At 40.6% G+C, this 26,211-nt stretch overlaps 1 protein-coding gene across 3 annotated transcripts in view; it reads left to right on the top strand.

The window, feature by feature from the left end:
- Plcb4 (phospholipase C beta 4) overlaps positions 1 to 25,818 on the top strand; it is a 361,998-nt gene extending 336,180 nt beyond the window's left edge. The window contains exons 32-39 of one of the 3 annotated variants that reach the window (XM_028754855.1): positions 5,626 to 5,741; positions 8,191 to 8,266; positions 9,943 to 10,118; positions 12,441 to 12,542; positions 18,724 to 18,781; positions 19,205 to 19,291; positions 22,200 to 22,236; positions 24,227 to 25,818. In XM_028754855.1, the coding sequence (XP_028610688.1) occupies positions 5,626 to 5,741; positions 8,191 to 8,266; positions 9,943 to 10,118; positions 12,441 to 12,542; positions 18,724 to 18,781; positions 19,205 to 19,291; positions 22,200 to 22,236; positions 24,227 to 24,315 (741 nt within the window). In that variant the 3' untranslated portion in view covers positions 24,316 to 25,818. The remainder of the gene's footprint in view (positions 1 to 5,625; positions 5,742 to 8,190; positions 8,267 to 9,942; positions 10,119 to 12,440; positions 12,543 to 18,723; positions 18,782 to 19,204; positions 19,292 to 22,199; positions 22,237 to 24,226) is intronic. The other 2 variants (XM_028754864.1, XM_028754872.1) reach the window with 2 other exon arrangements.
- The last annotated feature ends 393 nt before the right edge of the window (positions 25,819 to 26,211 follow it).

Here is a 26,211-nt window from a genome sequence, read left to right as displayed (position 1 = left end):
GTTTAAATGTCTCGACCAGGTAACAGGGCTTATGAAGGCAACCACTGCTGCTATGAGTTTATGAAAGTGATAATCATGCCATCCCCAGAAGATAGCATTTTATAACGTTCTTCCAGATCACCTACTTCTTACGGTCTTCCTTCCCTCTCTTCCTGGCAAGGGATAAAGAATTGTTAAAGAGGCCCCACTTAAAGATAACGTCTCTTTTCAACACTTTGACCAATCATGAGTCCCTGTACTGAGTGCTGCCCACTGATAAAAGAAGCTTTTCTGACAAAGGTTGGGAGCAGACCACATCTATGGTATAAACATAAATATTTAAAACACAACTTGACAAGGTGACTATTTAACAAAATAACAATAGTAGGTTCTGTACTGAAGCTTATGATCTCCTAAGCCAATCTCCTATGGCCTTTTGACTAGGGTTACAATACCAGCATGAAATTCTTTCTTATGGAACTGGCCTCAGAGCCAGTCAGAAAGTAGTTACCAACTCTGTGACAGTCATGCTGCTAGTGTATACGTGGGGACATCTTGTCTAGCAAGATGGTACTTGCATGGTCCAACACTAGGTAAAACCACAGATGGCTTTATTTCCCACCAGTCCACTGCGGGTCCCTGTTGCTGGAATGCAGAGAAGTGCCCCAAAAGACACATAGAGTCCATGGGTTTAAGAGATTTATGTTCATGGCAGATGTAGATGGATCTTGCAGTATCCCCATGAAACTCAGGGCAGACCTGAGTTAAATAGGGAGGGAGAAAGAGGGGAGGGTCTGGGGAAGAATGCTTAATTGGCTATGCTCTCTGACCTTCAGGTATCTAATTAGTATGTAAATCTCTCTAGGGCCTGAGGCCTGTAGTCACACCGTCTACCTGTGCTCTTTGGGAGGGGCTGCATTGTCCTACTCAACTGAATGGTGCAGGTTAATGGAGTTCCACGCCCTGTGTTAGGAGCCTGAATTCTGGGAGCGAATAAATGCCGACCCCTTGCAGGGTCTCTGGGCTACTTCCAGCCAGCACTTCTACCAAAAACCAAGACCCCATTCACGGCCCTACAGTCCACAATGCACTTTGTGGAACTTTGAAAGCTGCAGAATAGGAAAGAAGTTCCCCAGTCAATTTGAGATTGATTTCTGTGTGTCCTACAGCTAACAAAAATGTGTGGTATCTTCAGCAACAGGATCTTAGCATGTAATTATGATTGACAACCAAGGACAATGGCAGTCATCTGTGTTGTTTTGGAGATATCTGAGGACTCCAAGACCAACTCTTAGGGAGGTATAATGCCTTACAATGAAATTGTTTAATATGTCATATCTTTAGGGAATGGTATTATTCACTAATGCAAGAACATTTTTAAAAGGCATATTTTGAAATTAGCTTTCTAATTAATAAAACTCACCTGAAGCCTATCATTTCACAAGCCAATTAAAATATAACTGGAGAGATAGCATAACATATGTGATAGGAAAGAAGGGGTACATGAAGTTACAGAACTAAGCAGAAATCTGAGTGGGGAGATGGTGAAAAAGAGAGGGTAGTGAATGGGCTAACCAAAGCTACGGGTATATAAACATTTATTTTTAAGTATATTTATAATAGTATCTAAAGGGGCACTATGATTATATTCTCTTACTGGTTAGCTTTTTCTTGGTAACAAGCCATCTTGAAATATACAGATACAGCATTTGTTTAGTTTACAATTTTGTGGGCCATTCGAAGGGGTTTTAGCTAGAAACTTTCTCTGCTCTCTACTGGACTCTCATCTTCTGCCACTGACAATGTAGCAAGCTAGTAGACAGTTGAGGGCTGGCTGACGTAGAAAGCATCTATCTCCTGAACTACTTTCTGGTTCTGTAATATAGCCACTCATCTTACTGGCCAGTCCAGACCTATTCAAATAGTTTTGTTCTCTAAGACCAAGCAGAATATTCCAGGCTCTTGAGACTTTAGCTCAGAACTAGAACTTCATCACTTTCTCTTCATTTAATTGACTAAATAAAGCCCTCAGTCTACCCCACATGAAGAGATGAAGAATCCCCCATTGGACAAGTGATCAATCCAGGTCACAAAGCAGGATAGATAGAGAGATTTAACTGTGTCCATGTTTGCAAATACTCATCCTACCACTGCGAAGATAGGATCATCTATCCTCATGGGGGCAGAGGTTAACTGAATCGCTTGGCATTTAAATGAAAGAGCCATGATGGAACCTAAATTCAGAAAAGGGCAGGATCTTAGCTACTCTATCCAGCTGCTTCTGGGTTTCCCAGACAAGCTTTTCTTTCTATACATCAACTTCTGCATGGTCTGAGGAACAGGTTTTAGAATAATGGAGACTGTTGGAGCACAATGTTTGACTATCTTCAAAATTGAATTTTCAGCATAGAATTGTTGGGCTAGAGTCACAGGGCTTCACAGAGATGCATCTTGTGCCAGCACAGACTGAGTTGCAGTCTCCGAGCAAGATGTGGAAATGCTTTTTTTTTTTTTTAATTCATGCTTCATGGTCATTTTTTCTTTTTTCCCCTTTTATTGAAAATAGATTTCTTTCTCACATAATATATCCTGATTTTGGTTTCCCTTCCCTCTTCTTCCAGTTCCTTCCCATCTCCTCTTGCACTAAGATTCACTCCCTTTCTGTCTCTCATTAGGAAACATGTAGGCTTCTAAGGGATAATAATAAAAATAATATAATAACATAAAACAAAACCTAATACATTGGAATAGGACATAACAAGCAAACAGAAGAAAAATAGCCCAAGAAAAGGCACAAGAAATAGATATAGATGCTGAGACCCACTTGTCACACACTCAGGGATACCACAATAACACTAAACTGATAGCCATAATATGTACCCAAAGTAACAACGCAGGCCTGTGAATACTGTCCAATCTCTGTGAGTCATATGCATGTCAATCAGGCTGCTTTTAGAGGGCCTTGTTTCCTTGGTGACCTCCATCCCTGCTGGTTCTTATGCTCTTACCACCTCCTCTCCTACAGGATTCCTTGGGCCCCAAGAGGAGAGATTTGATGGAGACATTCTGTTTAAGACAGAGTTTTCCAAGATCTCACTCTCTACATATTATCCGGATATGGGTCTCTGTGTTTGTTCCCATCTACTGCAGGAGGAAGTGTCACTCATGATGGCCAAGCAAGGCAGTGATTTATGAGTATCGCAGAATGGCATTAGGAGTCATTTTATTGATAGGTTTTTTTTAGTAGAACAGTAATGATTGGTTTTACCCTAGATCTCTGGGCTATCTGGCCTCAGATCACTCAAGCAGTATTGGGTTTGGGTTCTGTCTTGTGGAGTGGACTTAAGTCAAATCTGACACTGGTTGGTTGCTCCCACAAGCTTTGTGCCACCATTGCTCTAGCATATCTTGCAAGTGGAACACCATTGTAGATCAAAGAGTTTGTAGCTGGGTTTGTGTTTACATTTCTCCTTTAGTAGTGTTCAGAGTTCCTTCCTCTACCAAAGCTGCTAGCACATAGGAGTGAAGGCTTTCTGTGGGCACAATGGAAATTCATAGATAAATGAGTGGAGCTAGAAAAATATCTTCCTGGGGACATAACTTGGACCCAAAGAAGACAAATATGGTATGTATCCACTTATATGTGAAAGTTAGCTGTAAAGTCCTCAATTAGCATGCTATAATCAATAGCCACAGGGGTTAGGTATAGAGTGAAGGACTAGTAGGAGCAGATAGATCTCCCTAGGAAAGGGAAAGTTATGGATGGATGGGGTAGGGTCTGGAATGGGAGGGTCTAATTGGAAGGGAAAAGGAGGAGGAAGAGGAGGAAGGGAATGTGGGGGGAGACAGCTAAAATTAAGGGCCATGTATAGAATAGAATAGAAACCTAAGACAATAGACACTTCCTAAAATATATACATATATGAAGACAACCTAAAGGAAATTGACAAATGATAGGGAGACAGCACCCCAACTTGGACATCTGTTGCCACCAAATGAAGCTTCCAGAACCAAGAATATATTGACTCTGATCAAGTCATTGTCCAAAGGGGTCCCATAGGAACCCCCAAACAAACAAGCCTGTTGTCAAAACTGTAGGTTACTCTCCACAAACCAACAGCAAGACCCTATTGTTGAAGACAACTCCTATATAACTCATTGAACACGGAAATGTATTTTAAACAAGCATCTCTCCTAAGTACAATTCCAAACATGACAGTTAGCTCCAAGATGAAACAGTGAATGACAGCAGGAACATGAGAATCTGCTATTTATAAAAGAAAGCCCTGGAAAAAAGTCTGTGATACAGTGGTAGAACTGAGACAAAAGACAAGAGTAATGACCATTAGGATCCTTGCCTGCTTATGGTCAATTGCTTTTTGACTCTCAGAATGCAGCTGGTAATTAGCATTCTAATTGTCTCTCAGCTTCTAGAATCACTTTTTCAATCTGAAGAGGAAAGTAGGGTAATGGTTCTTAGGAGCCCATTAGACTCGACTCACAAGAAAGTAAGGAAACCAGCAATCCTTCCAAACAGTGAGTCTCAAGGTCCAAGTCTAGAGTTGATTTCATTAAGAGACAAGCATGATTTTCAGTTGTTTGTGCTGGTCACATCCTTAAAAGAAAATGCTTTAAATCCCAGGTTAGAGAAGTACTACCAGTAACATGTTAGAAGAATTAGAACTCAGATGCCTTAGCTACTGAGAAGGAAGTGACTAAGGGGGAGTTGGTCTTGTCTAGACTTGACAAAAGTCAGAAAAGTAAAAGCACTTATTCCTGTCAAAGATTAAGAGAGATTCAGTGTACACACCCTCAAAGTATGAGACACCCCCCCCCCCCGTGTTCTCCAGAGGAGAACCATAGACCAAATTCCTTACGGCCATTTCAGGCTTTCCACCCAAACAGCTGTCTCTTCTTAAAACAACTTTTGAGTGCTGGGAAGGTAGATGTAGATCTTATGTTTGTGGCACCAACATCAAAATGAGTCAAATAAAGCACCTCAGAAAGCTGCACATCCAGTGGCATGCCATGGGGTGGCATCCATATCTTAGAACATATGCTTGTGGTACATGTAACTTGGCTTTTAATAATGTTAAATCCCATCTTACCACAATATAATAATCAGGCAAGAAGATCTACCATTTTGGAAAAGCTACTAGTGATAAATGTGTGCTTGGCTCTGCAAGTCCTGTAACTGATAACAGGAAGGCTACTTCTGAACTAGGGAGTTGGAATTGATGAGGAGGCATCAAAGTCAGAAAGCTACCTCTGTTAGAAGATGGGAGGGGTGATGGCACAGCTGGCACCATAGTCTACTTCTCCACATCCTCCTAGTTCAGCAAGAGCCCAAATGGCTACTCACATTTTCAGCAGTTCATGTGGGATGCCACTTGAAAGCAGGGCTCCCTCTTGAAGTGGCGTGTTCATTAGGCTGAGGTTGGGGGCTCTCCTTTTAGGGATGCTCTTAAATAGGAAACTCTAATGTTGGGTGAGAACCAGAAGCCTGCCTGGATCTCAGACTGCATTACTTACTGGCTTTCCAAACAAACACTCGTTGAAGCTGATGAAAACCAGGCCAGCCTGGCAGTGTAAGCTTCTCAGCTTCAATTAAAGTCCAGCTCATAACTGCAAACGTTTCTTGTTCAGGAGCACAGTACCATGCAGAAGTTACACTGCACACAAGTTGACAAAATCGTGGCCCAGTATGACAAAGAGAAGTCGACTCACGAGAAAATCCTAGAGAAGGCGATGAAGAAGAAGGGGTAAGACAGATGATTGACTTGTGAAGCTTCCCCCCATAGGAGTGTGACTGCTGCCTGCACGGACCACAAGGGACTTAGTGCGATTTCATCATTAAAGACTACTTCTAGGAAAAAAGTGGTCTCTTCATTTCAGACCCTCTGTCATCACAGCAGGGTGTGCATCAGTCAGCTTAGTTATGGTTTAGGGATGGTCTCAATAGAGTTCCCAGAACCTTTAGTTCATGGTAATCTGTTCTGTACTTTGTTTGTTTCTTTGTTTGTTTGTGTTTAAGAAGTTAGCCAAAAAAATTTTTAAATTAACTCTTTCACCCTAAGAATTGGCTGTAACCTTTTTTGTTTTGTAATTTTCTAAAGTTGCAATAACATAATAGTTCTCCTTAATTTCAGTTTCGCTCTCTAGTATTCTAATTAACTACAACCCACCACAGTCTAAGACTAATTTCTATCATGATATATTACTTGTTAATTGCTCTGTGTTATTATTCACTGTGTGTAATGTACACAATAATCACTGCCATAATACTGTCCCTAGGACATTAGAAAGTGCCCACTATTATTTTTACCCTCAAGCCTAAGTGGAATGAAGGTGATACTTAGGACTGGTTGTTAAAGATGAGACAGTGGCCCTGGAGCCACCCTCATGAGCAAGAGTTGAAGTCCTACAATGCATAAAGCCCTATGTCACCCAAGTAACAGGAGACAGAGGACACCTGCCTGTAGGTTTCTTTCTGAATCCATACTGCCAAATACAGACCTGCCTCCTGACTCTGCAGAGAGAATTTTCCCAGTACTTGAAAACAAGACCTATAAAACCGCATTGCAAGTTTCTTCACAGCCAGTTACCAGATGTTTTCATCTGCACAGCCATCTCCAAGGAAAGCTTCCTCTTATTTCCTAGGCTTTGTGTTACCTACTTGCCAAAATGTCTGGTAAAAGCAGAAATTGGTTATGTCTTTGGATATCTCCATAAGGTGATCCACGTCTAGAAACATACAGGCATTCTTGGACTGAAGATGGTCTGAGTTATAATTTTCCAACTTTACGGTGATGCGGTTAATTACCCACATCCAGGAGAATATGAACATGGAGTTCTGAATTTGGGCTTTGCCTGACTTTCCAGTAAGTGGTAGGATATCCTGTGATTCTGGTGAGCATCTTCCACCCAGCCACGTGAAAGCAGAGACAATTGATCCTTTGCAGTGGTCTGAGTAGGTTGGCTGGGTTAAATGCATCTTGCATTTCTGATACTTTCACCTTACAATGGGAGTTAATCAGCCCTCATCCCCATCCTCAGTGAAGGAGCACCTGTAACAGTTTTTCCTATTCTTCCTACCCAACCAAAGGGAATGAAAAGAGGAAGGGAGCTGTACTGAAGTGCTCCGGGCTATCCACCAGATAACTGTCTCTCATGGGTTTTCCATTCAGTATGTTTTGGGTGACAGGGAGAAGGTAAATGGGGAAGTCAGAGAGAGAAAAGCTAATGTTGGAGAAATCAGAATAAGTGTTTCTGCAAAGGCATAAAATAACTAAGGCATGTGCAAAGGGGAATAATTATGCAGTCATGACTTCTTAATATTACAGGGGTCCTTAGCTTATGCCAGCTGCTTAAGGATGCTGAATAAAACCCATCACAGCGTTTACTGTTAGAGTTCTCTGAAATGAAGCCAGAGGAACATTTCAGCTTGCTGGATAACAGACTGGAGACGAAACACACTGAGTGCTGGTCATTGAGGAGCAGGGGGGTGTGATGAGAGAGCCTGTTTGCAGAAGAGAGTGATTCTGTCAGGGGATGCTTCTTTAATAGAACAAAGGTCGAAGGTCGTGAGCCAGGTTAGCATAGCCAGAGCATGCATGCTGAGAACAGAAGCCTAGGTTCTGTCCTGGTTTCAGCAATAAAGTGGAGAAGAAAATACCAGCACCGAAATAAGCAGTAATGGCTGCTGGACAGTTGCCTGATACATATTTTCTACTCATAGGAGAAAAAGACACCAGCCTCCCTCTCCTGTCAAGTAGTGCCAATAAATGCTATTTTCTTCCTCGCTGGCATGTTTAAAAGACAAAAATCTGGCTTTATGACCAAAACGAAAGAATTAGACATTCATTTCAAGGCTGCTTGCATCCCTAATAATATTCTATGAAATAAATAAAAAACAGCTTGAAGAAAAACAGGAACCAAAATGGAAACTCTGACAACAGACCCTACACAAGGCAATAATTGCTAGGTCTGAAGTATCTCTTTGTGCTGTGGTTGAATTGAGCAATCATGCTACAGATAATATTTTCTAAGGTAAAAATCTATTGCTGGAAAATGGATGCTGCCCAATGAGCCATGGCATCCTGGATATATTTGATGAATATATTGTCTTCATCAGAAAGTGTTGTTACAGAGGCCCAAGGGAACTGAAAGATATCTAATTTCTGATATGCATTCTCACTTCTGTATTTTCAGGGGAAGTAATTGTCTAGATATAAAAAAAGAAACAGAAATTAAAATTCAGACCCTGACAACGGATCACAAATCTAAGGTAAGAAAACACTCATTTTTACACAGTGACTTGAAAAGGATACATTATAGTTTATTTTAGAAGGGGCAACTCTGGGTTGATCTGGTATCAGAAATGGTAGGAGGAAGTTAGACTAGAAGGACCGAGTGGGAGGTTTGTGTTTACCTCATACTTACTGCCTTTGAGAAGAGCCACTTCTCAGAGCATCTTTTTGTCTTGCATGTGGAAAAAACTAATGATGCTTATTTTGTTTGCTGACCCTGATGCATCAAGTAAAATGGTGAGCAGAGGCCAGAAGGAAACAGTGAAAGTACAGAACATACTTTCCTAGGGAGGTAACATCCAACATGACACAGAGCAGCCAGACTGTGGGCTGAGCACACGCTTACATTTAACTGCATCTTTGTGAGGATTCTTAGGGTAAGAAAAGTTAAGTTGATAGTTTAAGAGTTGAACCTAAATTGGGGAATTGGCAGTTCCTCCAAGTCAGATGAAACTAGGATATTGAAAGACTTTAGGTAAGATTATGAGCCCTACAAGACCTAAATTCTAAGACTCTGGGAGAACACAAACATTATTTCAATAATAATAATAATAATACATTTTAAACTAAAAAATTGCTAAAGCTCTCAACTACCACACAAGTTCAAAAGAACAGCTTCAGTATGCTTTTATGTGATCTAATTATCCAGGCCCAAGGCTCTAACGAATGAATGGACAAGTCATGCTGTTCTAAATGGATTTCTCCTTTGTGTCGTATCTTTCATATGTCAGGAACTGTAAATCCTGGGATATGAGAATTAGTGCTTCATGCACTAGTGCCTTGAGTTTTAGATACTTTCCTCCTGTAGCACAGAAACCTTGGCAATGGTATCAGTTTGCTTTGGCTATGTGCTAAGCTCCCAAAATTTAATGCCTTTAAACAACTATTATTTATTAGCTCATAATTCTGTGGGCCACAAATTTGAACCATATTCAAATGGGCGGTGACCTTGACTTTGTGGGACTCACTCAAGCATCTACAGTTAGCTGGAGGAGTGGCTATCCTCACCCTGCAAAATGACTGTGTTTCTTGAATGACCTCTGCCTCCAGCAGGGCAGTCCTGGCTCATTTAAAGGGTATCCCCCATAGAAAAGGGAAAAGATCTTGTCGACCTCTGCTTTAGACACATTTGCCATTGTCTCGTTGGCTAGAGCAAGTCAGAGTCAGATTTCAGGAGCTGGAGAAGTAGCCTCTAGCTGTTGACAAGAGAACTGGAAAGCCACCACTTTGCACAAAGTGTGGTCATGAGAAGGGGAGTTGTTCCTACCCTAGTGTCTATTGAGGGTGATGGAGTAAGCCATAGCCTAGGAATACAAGAGTACTCAGCTCTCTGTTCAGGCCTGTAGCCTGACAGAAATGGAGCTGGAAAAGCATGAGATGATGAAGAGAAATGTACTGAAACTGATCAAGATCCAGACACACCAGCGTATAAGACAGGCAGTGAAATATCAGGCCAATGTAAGCTACCTAACAGCCAGAGTGGCCATTTAGCTCAGTACAACAGTAACTAGCGCACATTATTTTTGTGTGGGTTGCGAATGTCCACTGATTCACAATATTAATTGTGTCCTGGCCTGAACGCATAGTGTTGTGCTTTCAGTGCATACCTGACTCAAGAGCTTCCAGATGACCCCATCCCATTTTCCCCAAACAGGTCAAGGAGATCGTGGCCCAGCACACAAAAGAGTGGTCAGAAATGATCAATACTCACAGTGCCGAGGAGCAAGAAATCCGGGATCTGCATCTGAGCCAGCAGTGTGAGCTGCTGAGAAAGCTTCTCATCAATGCCCACGAACAGCAGACCCAGCAGCTGAAACTCTCCCATGACAGGTGGGACGGTCAAGCACCATGCTGCAAACCTTTGTTTCTTTAAATGACTGGTGTGTGTGTGTGTGTGTGTGTATGTACGTGTGTGTGTACGTGTGTGTGTACATGTGTGTGTACGTGTGTGTGTGTGTCTACATGTGTACACAAGCAAAAATAAGTTTGATGTATTTCACACACTTAGTGTGAGGAAGCTGATTTGTAAGGAGTAGCCTCTGCCAACAATGACATGCACATGTTAGGAAGGTCCTACCATCAAGAAAAGTTAGCTAAGATTGCAAGTTGCTATAATGCGCACTAAAAAATGGTCTTCCTCTTCTTAGCGTTTTGGGGCTCAACGGTAAGTTAAGACTGGAAGTAAAAAGGAGCTGAATTCTCTAGGAATATAAGACACGGGGAGAAAGCCTTGTCAGTGGAGCTCCTAGGATGAGTCTCGTCTCGCAGGGACAATGCATTAGAGAGCCTCCTCCTTTCTGTATGGTGCTAGAACTTCATGTTTCAGGAAGACAGACTCATTCAGAGGGTAGCGAAGACCTACCATTTGCTATCCCGACTTTAGCAAAGCGCATATTGTCTTAGAAATACTGCCGAGGCTGAGCTGGACTGACTTCTCCCTGCGCAGAAGAGCATGTCTGCTGATTGCATCTTTCCATCCCAGTTTGCTTACAGCATGCTTGCTCCGCTAGGTATTTGCTATATGCCACAGTTAGGGGATGCTGGTTTACACAGGCCAATACAAAACAGAAACTTTTCACCAAAAGAACAAAATGATCATTTTCAGAATGACAACTGCATAAATTATATGGCAGTATATGAAAATTGCCAGCCTTGCTTTGGGTGAGGCATCCTGCTGTGAGAAAGTGGTTTGCCATAGATCCCAGTGCTGTGTGAGGCAAGTGGATGGTGTCTGGCATGATCTGGTTCCGTCAAGATGTTTCCTGCACCCTATGAAGTGCTAAGTACTTGGTTTGCTTATATAGTGTGAGAACTCATATTTCCTTTTCTTCAAGACTTCTTTTGACTGGATATGTGCTATACAACAAGTCTATGCGGCATCCCATCCTGCCTTTGGACAATGCGACAATGTCAACGTGTAGGCACCCTGTCCCTTAATCCAAAATGTGTTAGAGTATGGGGCACTTCCTGGTCGTCACTTTTGTAACCAGATGAAGAGAAATTAAGAGTCTCAAAGTTTGATATTTTCTGAAAGAAATTTTAAAAATGCAACTTTTCATTGCTTAGAAATTCAATTTTAAAAACCACAAACCCAGTTGCTAATTTGTCTTTAAAAGTAAGTCTGTGCTAAGAGCACTGCTCAGAGTGACAGCAGGATTCAGGGTTTTTCTCCACTGTCTGTTAGATTGTCTCTGTTTTGCTTGGTAATTGTTCTTGCTTTTACTGAATGCTTGCCATTCATACAGTGGGCATTCATAAGTGTTCTTGCTTGAAGGAAAGGAAGAAAGGGAAGGAGGGCAGACCAGTCACTTACAAACAAATCATGGAAAACTCTGAGAGTGGTTGCTTTGGGCCCAGAGTTTCTCTCATTATCCTACTGGTGAGATGGCAGGAGGCCGACTAAAGCTCCATTTTAGCATTGCCCGTCTCTCTTGACATAGAGTAAACCACTGGACTTAGGTAACCAGCCTCCGTGTCTATACATTGCAAGCAAAGACTTAAGATCACTGTGAGTTAAAAATTACTTGTAATTACATCCTTTGACTATTCCAAAATGTATGTCTTTATTGTCTACATGAGTGAATCAAAGGTAGACATGTTCATTATATACACATGTGCACTTACACTGGTATTAGTCACCTGTAAATACATGCAGGTCTGCTATTTCCTATACTTGCTTAAAAGTATATAGCTCCTTTCATGTCCATGGGTTGTGGGTCAGCAGGAAGGTCACTTATGAAGGTTATAGCATCCTGTCTCTTCTGTCTCGCTGGGTTCCAGACAGTGCATGGTAAACCTGGACATCTGTCCTATTTTTGTTTTTGAGCAAATACAATGTCTTTTCACTGGCCATGACACATGCCTCCACTAGGTGGCACTGATTTCCTCAGCCATCTCCACCTGCGCTCAGTCATGTAAAGAATGTGAACCTAGTCCTGTTGTTACATATTGTATTTGGGTTTTTATTTTTCATGTTATAAAGGCACCATTTAGGAGTATGGCACAAAGAGCCAAACGTTCGCATTGCTGGACCCTCTTCACAAACATCAGAACTACATCTGTCTACTCACTGATCCTCAACTGTAGTCTCCCTGGACTCTAACTCTCCTCTACATGCATCTCTGTTTATTTGTTTTTATTTCTGTTTCATAGGGAAAGCAAGGAGATGCGAGCCCATCAGGCTAAGATTTCTATGGAAAATAGCAAAGCCATCAGTCAAGATAAATCTATCAAGAATAAGGCAGAACGGGAGAGGTAAGTGTGAAGGTATTCACTAGTGAGAGGTAAGTGTGTGGGTGCTCACTAGTGAGAGGTAAGTGTACAGGTGCTCACTAGGAAGAGGTAAGTTTGAGAATACTCACTGAGACTGTCTAGTTTATAGGGAACCAGTGTCAGCAACATTTGGTTATATCAACTCAGTATAGTTCTGAAATATTAACGCTGCTGTGTTCTTAGAGACCTGTAGTACAGTTTCTATGGAAATCGATTGCTACTGCAATAGTAAAATAGTTTCCGATGTTTTCCTGATAACTGCCATTGGTAAAATGTACTCACATTCCCACAACATATGCAAAACCCTGACAATAATTGATACACTTCTTTACCATTCCTCCTACCATCGTTCTGCAAACCTCTCTCTTACTCAGGTCTCAGCATGTTCTGGGTGAGAGGGATCTGAGTAACAGGAAGGCTTCTCCTCGCCTTTGTCACCAGGAACTACCTGTGAAGCTTCCACATAGAATTTTCTGGTTTGTCCTCTGGCAAGGCAGGTGGGACCAGACCTGAGTAAGGCTGTGGTACCAGGTGCTATGGACATGCCTTTACCACAGCTGGTAAAGGGAAGCTGAGGCGGTATCAGCAGCCATGCTACTGATAAGTGGGCATAGCCAGTAGACACAGGTAACAGTCACCCCTCTACTCATGATCCATCTCTGAGGACCCAGAAGCCTTCTGTTCTACAAATAGAACAGGCAGAGCCAAGAGAACAATGGACATCTGGGTTCCTGCTCACAAAGAGATGGTATCTAGTAACGGCCAGGTCCACTGAAAGACTGCTTTCTACTCTACAAAACACAGAACTCATATTAGCCCTTGGGGACCAAAGAGTAAAATGAGTTTAGAATTTTAGACTCCTGTGTGACTCCATGAAGCATGGGCTACTAGAAGACTTTGCAGCCCCAAGGTAGGGTCTCTGTGCTTCAGCTCCGGCTGCCTGGCTTTCTGGGATGCTCAGTGGATGCTGATGTTTTAGGCAGGACTGCCTCAGTTGTATTTATTCTTTACAGTTCTTAAATGACGCTAGGTAATAACAAATCAAGATATGACTACCTATGAAGCATCCAACTAGTTAAGACATCTTTTATGGTAAAGTTTTATAAAATGCCTTTTAAATGTAATAGCCCCACCCCTCAGTACAAAGTAGAATTCCACCATAATTTATTTTTTATTATATGTATTTATTTACTTTATGTGAGTGTGATGTGTTTGTAAGGTGGGGGAGAGGAGAGCACACAGGAGCACCCATAATCACACAGGGCACTCATGAGTAGGTTAGATGACAACTTGCAGGAGTCATTTCTCTACTGTGGGAGCCACGGATCAAACTCAGGTTGTCAGAGTTGGTTGTAAGTTCTTTTATCCCTTGAGCCATCTCATTTGGCCTCCGTAGTGATTTTGACCTGGAGATAGATTGCTTTTTTAACTGTTTGGCCAAGATATTTCTCAATCATTTTAGAGTGCCATCTGTGCCTCCCAGTAAGGAGATTCAGGGGAGGACATTAGTCATCTGTTCCAGCAATTATTTGTAGAGTGGTGTTGTAACATCTCTTTGGCTCTTGCTCTCTTTTCAAAGGTGCCAATTTCTAGACATTTTTCCAGAAAAAGAACTCGGTTTAAGAGTCTTATAAGCATGGAAATACAATCTTTCACTAAAAAACCTCAAATATTCAAAACATAATAAATACAAATTATTTTCCATTTGATTTTTTAGACTGTGTTGTTAAATTTGAACTCCTTTAGGCTGTACAAAGTGAAATATAAAATTCAGCATTAAGACTAGACTGCTAAGAAGTCCTTAATTATGTTTTATCAAATGTGTTACACAGTGGACCTGACTCAGCCGGATACAAACGTTTTTTTTTTCTTTTTTTTTTCCATGCAATGTCTTACTGCATTGTTTGATGCTAGTCTGGAACTCATTAAGATCCTCTTCTCTCAGAATGTTGAGCTCTGGGATGAGAGGACAGGCTACTAGTCTCAGTTTTCAAATCACCTTAAACTTTAAAGTATTGCTAATATCATTAGCTAGACTTTAGAAATACTTTCTTTAGCCAGGTGTTGGGGGGTGCATGCTTTAATCCCAGCATTCAGGAGGCAGAGGCAGGAGGATCTCTGAGTTTGAGATCAGTCTGGTCTACAGAAATGAGTTCCAAGATAGCCAGGGCTACACACACACACACACACACACACACACACACACACACACACAAGATATTATCTTTATTTTAATTTATAGGTATTGACTGAAATTTTGTATCCATCATTACATGGTTCTAAAGCTTCAACAAATTGCTGTTTCTAAAATAATAATAACTTCTGTGCCAAAAAAAATCACTTACCCCTATAGTAGCATATAATATATATGGTTGTGGCTTTGGCTTTATCATACCACCAAAGACTAAAGCTAAAGACTTATTATAGGACTTAGCAAAAGACCAATAGAAACTAAAACAGTTTAAAGAGAAATTATACAATATTTATAACAAAATGAAAATGCTAACACTGTTTATCATGGACAGAAACTATTGCGACTTTTACATGAAAAGCATGGATATTTCTTAAAAGATGTGAAAATTAATGATTCGAACATTCAAGGAAGGTAGAAAGGTAGAAACCAAGGTGAACATCAAGATCCCAGATCAAAATAAATAACAGAATGCGCAAAGTACTAAAATAGAAAAAAAAAGCAAGAGAAAGCATTCAGAAAAGCAATAGTTTATCCAAAAGTGGAAAAAACTAATGAATCACTCAGTAGACTGTCAGCAAGAATGATCAAGAGGAGAAAAGAAACACTATTTAGTGATATTTGGAATGAAAACTGAAAATAAACAGAGGCAAATCATTTTCTTTTTTTATAATTTATCTTTCTCAAATCATAATTCATTCACACAGGGGTTATAAACTCAGAAAGGCAGGATGTGGGGAAGGGAATGACACTGGAGTGTGGGAGTTCAGGGGGAATACAGATATCTTCAGAACTGGGTATCACCTGGGTGAAAGTTCAGGGGACAAGTCACTATGACTCTGCCTATGACTCGCTTGACCTTATCTAAGTTGGTATTGCCTGCCAAGGCTACCTATTTACAAAGTCTATGACTACTCAGGCTGGTAAATTTCCATAAAAGCTGCCTGTTTACATTAGCTTATAGCCATCTGTTTCAGTGTTTATCCACAGAGACCCAAGACTCGGTGTTAGTATACATGTATGACAGGCCTATGGCTGATTTTAGGCCTTCAGTGTGTAAGCAGAGCTGCCCCTGACATCTCCTCCCTTCTCTAAGTATAGAAGGGCTGTGGAAATTCTAAACTTGCGAAGGTGGGGATAGAGACCTGACCTCCATTATTTGAAGGAGACCTTGTAATGGCTTCAGTCCCCCTGTCATTGTCCAGTGAGGCATGAGGGCCATACCCATCCAGATGTCTTTTTCCTGGAGAGGGGATACTTTTGACATCAACCCCTATGCAGTCAGGCTTGTCCCTCAGAGTACCCAGATAGAAATTTTTATCTTTTATTTATATTCCCTTGTAGTGCTTAGCCTCGCAGCCTAAGCAAGAATTCAGATCGCCTGTCAAAGGGGGTTCTGGGTGGCCCCTCTCTGCTTGGTCTAGGGGCAGAAGTCCCCCCTTTTAGGTTGGGTGGAGATGGGTTTTGGAAACACCCTGTATAAAGTAACAACCTCATCTTGAGTCTCGTGGTCCTCCATAGCTAACTTATGATAATGTATCTGAGTAGGTTTTGCTACCAAATTATTTATCTGTTGTATCACAGAGTTAGTCCGCCTATTTGAGGGCCAGGGACCAGCAGAAAAAAGCAAAAAGAACCCAAATAATGGTCCCAAGATGGGAGGAAATAGGGTTGACAACCTTGGAGAGGCTGAAAACCAATTCTTGTACCAGCATTCATCTGTCTTTCTCTCTCTGATTTTTCTTAGGGCCTTCACTGACCTATTGCATGCTCTCTTTAACCCTCCTTGTCTTGTCTATGTAAAGACAACCTTCTTCTTTAAGGGCTGTACACAGTCAAGAGCTGTACACAGCCTTTTCTATTGTACTAGAGTAAATGAAGTCCAATAAGGATCTTTGCAGTTTTAGGAGGTCTCTTCAGACAGCGAAACAAGGGATTTCTTCAGATTAGTGATGTCAATCTCTAGCTGTTTGATGTTCTTGTCAGTGGCCCTTCAAAGGTCTGAGTAGTATAAGTTCGGAGGCCAGCATCTGGATTAGAACTACTAACAGCAGACATCACGGGTGATTCATTTTTACCTGGGATGCTGCTGAGTTAAAGCTGCTGGGAGTCCCTCTTTCTCTCGGTTTTCTGGGGTTGGGTACAGAGCTGCCGCCTGTGACCTGCTCTAGGCTCGGCCCCCGGCAAATCATTTCAAAGCTGCTATAATGCTAATGGTAAATTTGAAACTATGCAAGGAATGGAGAATTGCTTTGAAAAATGCACACATCCTCGTGGACAGCCCCACATCCCTATGAATATAGTCAGCACTGATTGGATTTGGGGGTTATTAACGATGATAATAATAACAAAAGAAGACATGAACTTGGAGGGCAGGCCCTGGGGAAAGCTGGAGGAAGGCAGTAGGAAATCTACAGTATATGCATGTATAAGTTCTCAAAGGAAAAAATACTATTCTAAAAGAGAAAAGGAAAACTATACATGCTGTGAGCACAATCGGAGAATTCACCCATTTCTATGTCGTGTAGTCATGAAAAGCCCCACAACTAGAATCAGGGACACAGTTAAAATAGTGTGATGCACCAGCCAAGGTACTGAAGCTGTGACGTGAAGATGAAGCCATAGGCTGAAGATGAATCTGCACATCCTACTGTGTCCTACCAGCAAGCAAGTCTAGGAACAATACCTAAAATGTCCTAAGTCCCGAAAACACACAAAATGATGTTAGCATGCCAGCAGTTATCAGTGCTTTGTGGGATCCCATTAGAAATGCCAATACCCCAGCCCTCTCAGCCCCTCTGTATCAGACTCCACAGGAAGGTTTGAGAACACTTAGATGTATTTCACATGAGCACATCCATTTTGGTTAAAAATATTAAGATATGGCTAAGTAAGACTCTGCCAGCCTCAGGCTTCCTCCAAGGAGAGGAAGAAGGGAAAATAGAATCTGAAGGAGTACAGAGGAAGTTTAAATTTTATGTATAACATTCTTTAAAAATAGGAGACCAGGGACTGGACAGATGGCTCTGTGGTTAAGGGTGCTTACTGTTCTTGCAGAGGACCTCAGTTTGCTTCCCAGCACCCACCTGGCAGTTCACAACTGCCTATAACTGTTGTAGAAAGTATTTAATCCTGGCCCCCGCCTTTGCTATTTAAGTTCCTGCATGAAAGACACACACACACACACACACACACACACACACACACTCACACACACACACACACACACACACACACACACACACAGCTTTATATTTACAGTAAGCCTGAAACAGCACAAGAGCTGGGCAGACATCTACTGTCCATGCTCTTAGAATCTATTTTCCTATTGATAACCCCCAGTAATACTTACTATGTTTCATCTGGGCTGCTCTTAACTCCAATTAGACAGCCTGCAGGGCCAGGTTCTCTTGATGCCTAACCCATGGCAGCTTCTCCTTCCTCCTCCTGCACTCCTCTTCTTCCCCTCCTTGTTCTCCTCAGACCCCAAGCCCTGGGAAACCTAAACTCTACCTATGGCTCTTCTGCCCAGCTATTAGCTGTTGGCATCTTTATTTACCAATCAGAAAGCTGGGTCACAGGAGCTTCATACAGACTTCAGGACTTGGGGGCCCGCACTTAGCATTACAAAACCTCAACATATAACTCCAGTACCAGAGGCTCCAACACTTTTAGTCCTCTTAGGGCTCCTGAACATGTGTGGTGGAAATAAACTCCCACAAGTAAACACACCTTCACAGGAACTGGAAAGTATAAAAAAATATAAGTATTGGTTAGTCTGAGTGATGTGTACAGGTGGTTTTATATTTTTGTATCTATTTTGTGTGTTTGGAAAATGACCCAGTAAAAATTAAAGGGAAAGGAAGCAACAATCTTCTCCAGGAAGTGAGGGGACGACAGTTTCTTATGGATGTAAGTGATTCAATCCCACATGCTGTTAGACTGACTGTTATTTGTCTCCCTTGTTTTTAGGCGAGTCAGGGAGTTGAACAGCAGCAACACTAAAAAGTTTCTAGAAGAAAGAAAGAGAGTGAGTATCCCATGTTTTTGTCAGCATGCCTCTTTGAAAAAAATAACTTGAGCTTGCATCCTAGCCTTGCAAGCTGAGCTGCTTAATTTCATTTTTTTCAGTACATTAAATATTCCAGCTTTGCCCCTCCCTGAAGGCCAAAGCAATCTTTTACTAAAATCATTATGGAAATTATCTGACAGCACTTTGTGGAGGTGACAATGCCACCTTCCAGCCATGCATAAGTGCTCAGAAATTTTCTAAGACTTGAGAAGAAAAGATCTGCCCAATATACACTATGAATTTAAACTCTTAACAGTTTTCAGGGTCTTTTTCATTGCTTTTTGAGAAGTATGATCATCCTCGGTTAAATTATAAACCCAGTAAGCGATCCATCATTTATAATTTTGAGACAATATGATGTTGATCACATTTTCTTTCCAGCTGGCAATGAAGCAGTCGAAAGAAATGGATCAGTTGAAAAAAGTCCAAATGGAGCACCTAGAGTTCCTGGAGAAACAGAACGAGCAGGTATTTCACCTCATGTAAATAACAGACTTAGGCAGCCCGGCAGCCTCGGGGACACAGTGCCATGGCTCACAGGAACCCTGAGGCCAGGGAATACAGTAGAAGGTAGAGAGCACTTGCTGGGGGCTTACTGTACCTCCTCCTCTTCATCCAAAAAAGAGCAGAAGTGCCTTTTGTGGAGGGGGAGAGGCAAGAGGCTATGGGGGATTAAGAGTGAAAAGTCGTCCTTTGGTCTATGAGAGGTTGGGTTCTAAGTGTGATGGTCCTAAGCAAACAGGTTATACGAACCACTTCTTCATTTGTGTTTGCAGCTTTGTAGCTTACAGCCTGTAGGTGTTAGTGTATTAAAAAGCAAAAGAGAAGAACCATCTATTTTCAACATCAGTCTAAAAAATGAACTTGTAAATTCTTCCCAGGACTTCATGGTGGGATCTTAAATTCTTGTCCCCACAACTCAACAACCCAATAAAGAGTGCTCAGCATATTCTCACTGTTTGTTTTCTCAAAAAAGAAAAACACTCAATAGAGAAGAACAATTTTACACAGCAAAGTTACCCAACCCCACTTAGATAAGGCACCTACATGAGTCTGTTTCCACGAAGCATGGGAAGTGTAGTATAACAGGCTCCATCCACTTAGCCACAGCCCAGCAGCAGGCTTTTGACCTCTAGCTTACCCGGCTGGAACTCCCAGCAAGCTGCACATTTCCTCTGTCTCACTTGGTCTCATTTTGATCTTGGTTCAGATATTGGACTTTGTTGATCATTTACACAGTTTTGAAACTATATAGAGCCTTTGATGAAATAATCATACTGTATTTTTCTTTTACTCTAGAAAGCAATCCTACCTAAGTTTCTTTCCCCAGAGTTAATAGCTCACCCTGAAGAATACTTCAGAAGGAATCACATGTTAAACAGTCCTTAAGAGAGGAACACAAAATCACAGTCATTTTTTGTGTTGTAGCTTAGGTAACAAACCTAGCTCCTTGTTTCAAGACCTCACTCTTGGTTGGACAGAACCCAGTCTGAATTAAGCTAGTCAGTTCTAGTCACGAATACTGCCGGGTCCTCAAGAGAGACAGTGCACATGTTTGGTTCTAGAAGTCCAACTCATTTGACTAACTCATAAATACATCACTTTCTGGTACACATCACAGAAAACTTATGTTTTCTGTCCCGAAAGCATGTCTCAGTATGTATCCCTGAGACAACATGAGACTGTAAGAAAGGGTAAAGCCACCATGATCTCCAGAGCTTCAGAACTCACTTGGGGGAGGGGGAGGTCACAAAAAGCAGAGGATGAGCATATCTGAGGGGCTTTAGAATCTCCTTTCAAAGAAGGGCCTGATGAAAGACAAGGCATGCTTAGAATTTAACTATCTAAATTAAGAAACTATTTAGAAAGTATTGTGTTGCTTAGCAACAAGTTTGACTAAAGAATGTAAATGTGCTAAAAATTACTCATCACTACATAGCTAGAGAATACAGTTTTCAGGTGTTGCTACTTTTAAAGCATAATAGAGAAATCACTATGAGCATTATACTAATACATGGGTAATTTGAACTACATAAGACTACTTGCATTAAAATCCTGGGTTACTGGTAGTTGTATTGATTGGATCATGTTGGAAGGATGCAAGCTTTTTGTTCTTAAAACCCATATAAGACCTATTAATATGTCATAAGTAACATCTACCACCCACAAAGTGAGAGATTTTGAGTCACAGAAACTTAAGAAAGCACCGAACATGAAAAATATTCAGATGTAAAAATGTAATGATATTCCAAGAAAAGACATTCAAATAGAAACCTCCAGCAAATGTAGAATTGGGAATTGAATTTCTACATTAAGCTTCAATTTGAAAATATAATATCTGTTGCATAACAAGAGATATTAAAAAAAAGACACCAGGTTTTTGTAGTGTATTTTTTAACATGAAGGTCTAGAAGCACTGAACTCTCAGTCCCTCTGGCTGCTACAACACTCTGCTATGCACAGTGCAGAGATGCAGGTAATCCCCTTGTTTCCACATAAACACAAAGGCTGAAGCCATGTAACAGAACTCCATTCAAAGTCAAGTACACATTCCTTTAGCAAAACAGGTCACCATATTCACACAATCACAGACTTATAAAGCAATCTTCCAACCCTTTGTTAAGCTCCAGTTTTCTTCCTTGTGTGTAGACCAAAGATACTTTAATTTAAACATCCATATAATATTGCCTTTTATGGTTTCTTACTCTTTCCTATTGTAGCCCTCCTAGCCATGCCCTGTCAACCCCAAAATAAAGCCTGGCGAATCTATCTAACTAGCCAGACCACTGTCAAAGGCATTGGGAGAAACAGCTAAAAGGCTCACATAGTTTGGCCTTGCTTCTGGGTCCTGCCCTTTGTAAAGCACTGTCTACCCTGGCTTCTTTTATCAGCCAGTTGTTCACTTAGACTTCCAAGAGCTAGGACATATATGTACACATATTGTAATCTTGTGACTTAGTTTTTCTCATAGTCCTCCAACCACCCAGTGTTTCATCTGTCTTGACATGTACCATTTCAGACATTTAATGATTCCATTACTGTCACATTCAAGTCTTAAAAATTAATATCTGTCATCAACCCTATCATTGAATAGAGTGAGGGAAAGGGCTCAGCAAAAGCTAAGGCTCACTCACAGGAGAGAGGCACACATTGTGCTAATAGGCATTGGTTGTTTGTTTTGTTATTCCTTTTTCCTTTGTTGAGCTCAGCTTGGGGAAAGTTGTTGCTGATGGGTGTGTACATGTTTTACTCTTAGCTTTTTTGCTTTTCTGTATATGGTTTTGCATTCATTTCTCAAAATCACTTCAGTATTCATTTATTTTCTTTGTTTTCTATATATGACTCAATTTTGACATTACTATTTTTGTACAAACAGCTTTTGAAATCCTGTCATGCAGTGTCCCAAACACAAGGTAGGACTGAAATTTTGATGATAAGCAAGACCTTGCTTTCCTTCCTGGCTATGTCAGTATTCTTGGTTTGATTTCCATTTATGACTCACATCTGGTCATAGCTAACTAATATCTTAAGGGTTTACACTTAAAAAACCCTGGCTATTTCATGCTTGAATTCCTCATGCTACTTAATCTGAAATGCTGTCACATTTGCTTGTGGTAGTGTTTTAGTCAGCATTTCCAATTACAACTCCAAGAATTGGGTTGTTACCATAAAGACAACCCAGACTAAGAGCATTACTTTTATATAATGTCTGTTGGTGCTTTTCAATGATGTAGTGTTGTGGTCTATGTGCAGAAATGTTATAATACAATGGGTTTTGCCATGTTCTCTTTTAAATCTGGTCTGCCTATGGCTAGTCACCCCTTATAAAGTGACTATGTAATCAACTATTGGAAACAAAAACAAAATGATTTTGAGAAAGATGTTTGTTGTAATAGCCAGACATCTGCTAAGTGATCCCAGGCAACAGAAATGGATGCTCACTCTGCTCGTGTGGCAATTTAGCTCTCAGGATAATCTTTTAATGTTATTTAATTATGCATTTTATACGATGTTCCTTAAATACAAAGGGGCCAAACTGTAGGGAATCTTTTATTATTGTTTATTGAACACCAAGTCATTTAATTTCTGGCACTGAAAATGTGTCACTGTCATCTCTTATGGATACTGTTTGTGTCATTATTTCATGTTTGTATATTTTCTCCATTTCTTCATTTTCTTGTGAGTATTACTGTATGTCAGGCATTGAAAATTATATGGGTAGAGGGACTCATCAGCCCCAAATTTACATGGATCTAAAATTCTTTAGTGATGTTATATCTACCCTCACTAAAATGAAACTGAAAGCCATAATGTTGAAATAATAATAACAGTACTGCATTATCTGTGATATAAATTGATTTTTGTTCTGGGACTTCATTTGGGAGATTTAAGTACTTCTAATATGATCTAGAATTGACCAGTCCCTTCCTCTGACCTTCCATTTAGCTGGAATATCAAAGCAGATATGAACCATAACATCACAGCACTTCAGAATCTTCCTTTCAAAATATATCTGTATAGATTTCACATGTTTCCATTCTTACTTGTCCTTTGTTTTAGTGGCATATCACTGAAAAAAAGGAGGAGGGTTTCTTACCCTTCCAAAAGATGCAAACATGTAGATTGGGCATCTAGGCTTTGGTTGGAGAGTCAAAGTTGAAATGAAACACTCGATTAATTTCCCATGTGCATCCCTAGAACCTGCTTCTATAGCCCCTCTAGAACTAAGCCCATTGCTTTAGTGACTATCTTAATTCATGATATTAAATTCATCCCCCAGCTTATATCCTTCCAGTCCATAAAAAGTAAATAACTTCAGAGAAGCAAGAGGCCAGAGTTTAGAAAGTAAGATTTCTGGCATCCTGCCTGCTCCTCTAATGTTCTGTTTGTAGAACTCTAGCCAAAGCTGGGTAACATACATGCTCTTATGTTGCCTATCCCCACCAATAGACTCTGAAGTAATTACTTTTAATTAAACTTCAGGCTGCTAGAGAAATTAGTTGTAGATAAGCAATGCTATTCTGAAAGCAATAGAATTATCCAAACAAAGTCACAACAACACATGACACTAATCAAATAGTTTGATTTGACATCATCTAAATATATGGCTCAAGTTCTTTTCATGTGGTTTTCTCAGAAATTTGTAGGCCAGATTTTCTCAGATTTTTGTGTACCATTAAAGTTTCTTAGAAGATCCTGTTGAAATAAAGATTCAGATTCTGTGGATCTTAAGCAAACTCCAAAATTTTGCATCTCTGAAAATAACCCCTAGAAAGTTCTGAGGCTGTCAGTCCACTTGCCATTTATATAATAAGGATAGGTTTAGCAGGAAGAGAGGCTAGAGCCACTGGGTACCTTCAGAAGGAAATTTCCATGTGTAAGGCTGTGTTTCTGGTGTTGTAGGCGAAGGAGATGCAGCAGATGGTGAAATTGGAAGCCGAGATGGACCGCAGACCAGCAACAGTAGTATGAAACTCCAGAATGCAAACTGAAGCTGAAGACCATGGAACGAAAGCCAGAAGATCATGCCCAGCTTCTGAACCCAGACTCCACCAACAAAAGCTGTTTTCTTTTGTGTTTCTTTTATGTATAGACACGGTATTACCTGAAACCACACGGACTGGGGATGACCAAACGAAACATTCTTCTATTTAACATTTTGAGTATTGAATTTCTTTGGCCAACCAAAAGTAGCTATGTATACACACACACACACACACACACACACACACAGAAATTTCCTATTCCTGACAGGCAGAGTTGAACCATGATACACAACTTAAACATGTTTGCTATGAGACAGCATCGCAAGCCAGTGGGCTTGGTGATGACAACTCTGCTTTGTGGTGCATTAGGACATGTTTGAGCTGCTGCTGCAAAAAAAAAAAAAATTAGTGCATTAGTAACTTAATAGTAAGCGCATGCACTAGAAGAAACAACTCTGTCTACAGTTCATTAGCAGAAGTGGTGGTCTGCTATACAAATCACTTTGCAGAATTTTCTATACCTAAGTTACCTCATCAGTAAGTGCCATGTCTTTACCATGCCATAAGACGCTAACTTCCTGTAAATGTTGCAGAAATTGTTAGGATGATAGAGACACAAAATGGTGTACCTGTGCCAAGCTCATCAGTGCTCCAAGGGGGACTCGGCAGGCTCGTTTCTGAAAGTTTACAGCTGACACTGCTTTGTAGGAATTGCTTCTGCAGATTCCACATATTTGCAATTCACCATACACTATAAGGATCATGAAGTGGTTATTGGCAAATGTTTGTAAATGTGACCATGTACAAAGTATTTATACTCCTTAATTCTCACGGTTATAGCGCTAAATCATCTAAACATTACCACACGACAAGACTAGTAAACAGGAATCATAGACGTAATGTTTTGCATGATGCACAAGCACCAATTATGACTAACCCATTCAGACACAGTTAACCTAACACCAAATACTGGTTAAGTAAATGTATGGCACAGAATATTATTTGACTATCAAGACTTTTAGCATAATGAAAAAGTCTATATATATGTGTATATGAATTATGTGGGCATTCTTGATACTTCAAGTTCTAGTTTGAAAAAAATACATAACTAATTTAATTTTACACAAAAATATTTATGCAGATTTTCAGACTTTCATATCAGGAAATAACCTTTTTATGTCTGTTAAATATCCAAACGATTTGCTACCGTGTTAATCTGCATGGTCTTCTCGCCTGCTGTAGTTGCCTTGCAGGTGGCGCCTAAAGTGGACCTGTGGGATCGAGGCATGCTGCCCAAACTCAGAGGAGTGTGCAGAGACCCGGTAGCCTAGGAGTCAGATTCCTGATTTTAGGATGCAAAATGCCAACTTAACTGTTGTATATGGTTGTACAAATAGATTCCGTGTGTTCCTCTGAAGAGGGCAGAGAAGATTATGATACCATGAAGGCTGAATTCAATGTACAACTTCTCTAATAAAAAAAAAAAATGAAAACACATGTTAACATCTACCAGAGTATTTGCTTCCACAGTGCTTTCTAGGAAACCTTTGCGTCTTCATACATGATCTCTTCATTGTTTTTAACAGAGAGCTTTATTTCATATCCCCATGATGGTTCCCCCAACTGGCACAAAACACAGATGCTACATACAGAAGCCATGAGCTCTTTTTCCCTTATAGTTATGAATTGAATTGCTCCATGCTCTGTCAAATTCCTGGTTTTCTTCTTTGTAAAACAGTGGAATCAGACTGCATATTTTCAGCACCCAAATCCCATTTAATAAAAGGTCTTCACACATTGGGATTTTCAGTTTTCAAAAAATGTTGTAAGCTTCACTTCCTCAAAGCCAGTGGCTCCTTCCAAGAGCCCCAGGCTACTGTCATTATGTCACCTGCCCTGAAG

Source organism: Grammomys surdaster, unplaced genomic scaffold (genome assembly GCF_004785775.1).
Source record: "Grammomys surdaster isolate TR1022 unplaced genomic scaffold, NIH_TR_1.0 129, whole genome shotgun sequence".
NCBI lineage: Eukaryota > Metazoa > Chordata > Mammalia > Rodentia > Muridae > Grammomys > Grammomys surdaster.
The sequence above is the reverse complement of the archived record's forward strand: the minus strand, read 5'-3'. Positions and strand labels throughout refer to the sequence as shown.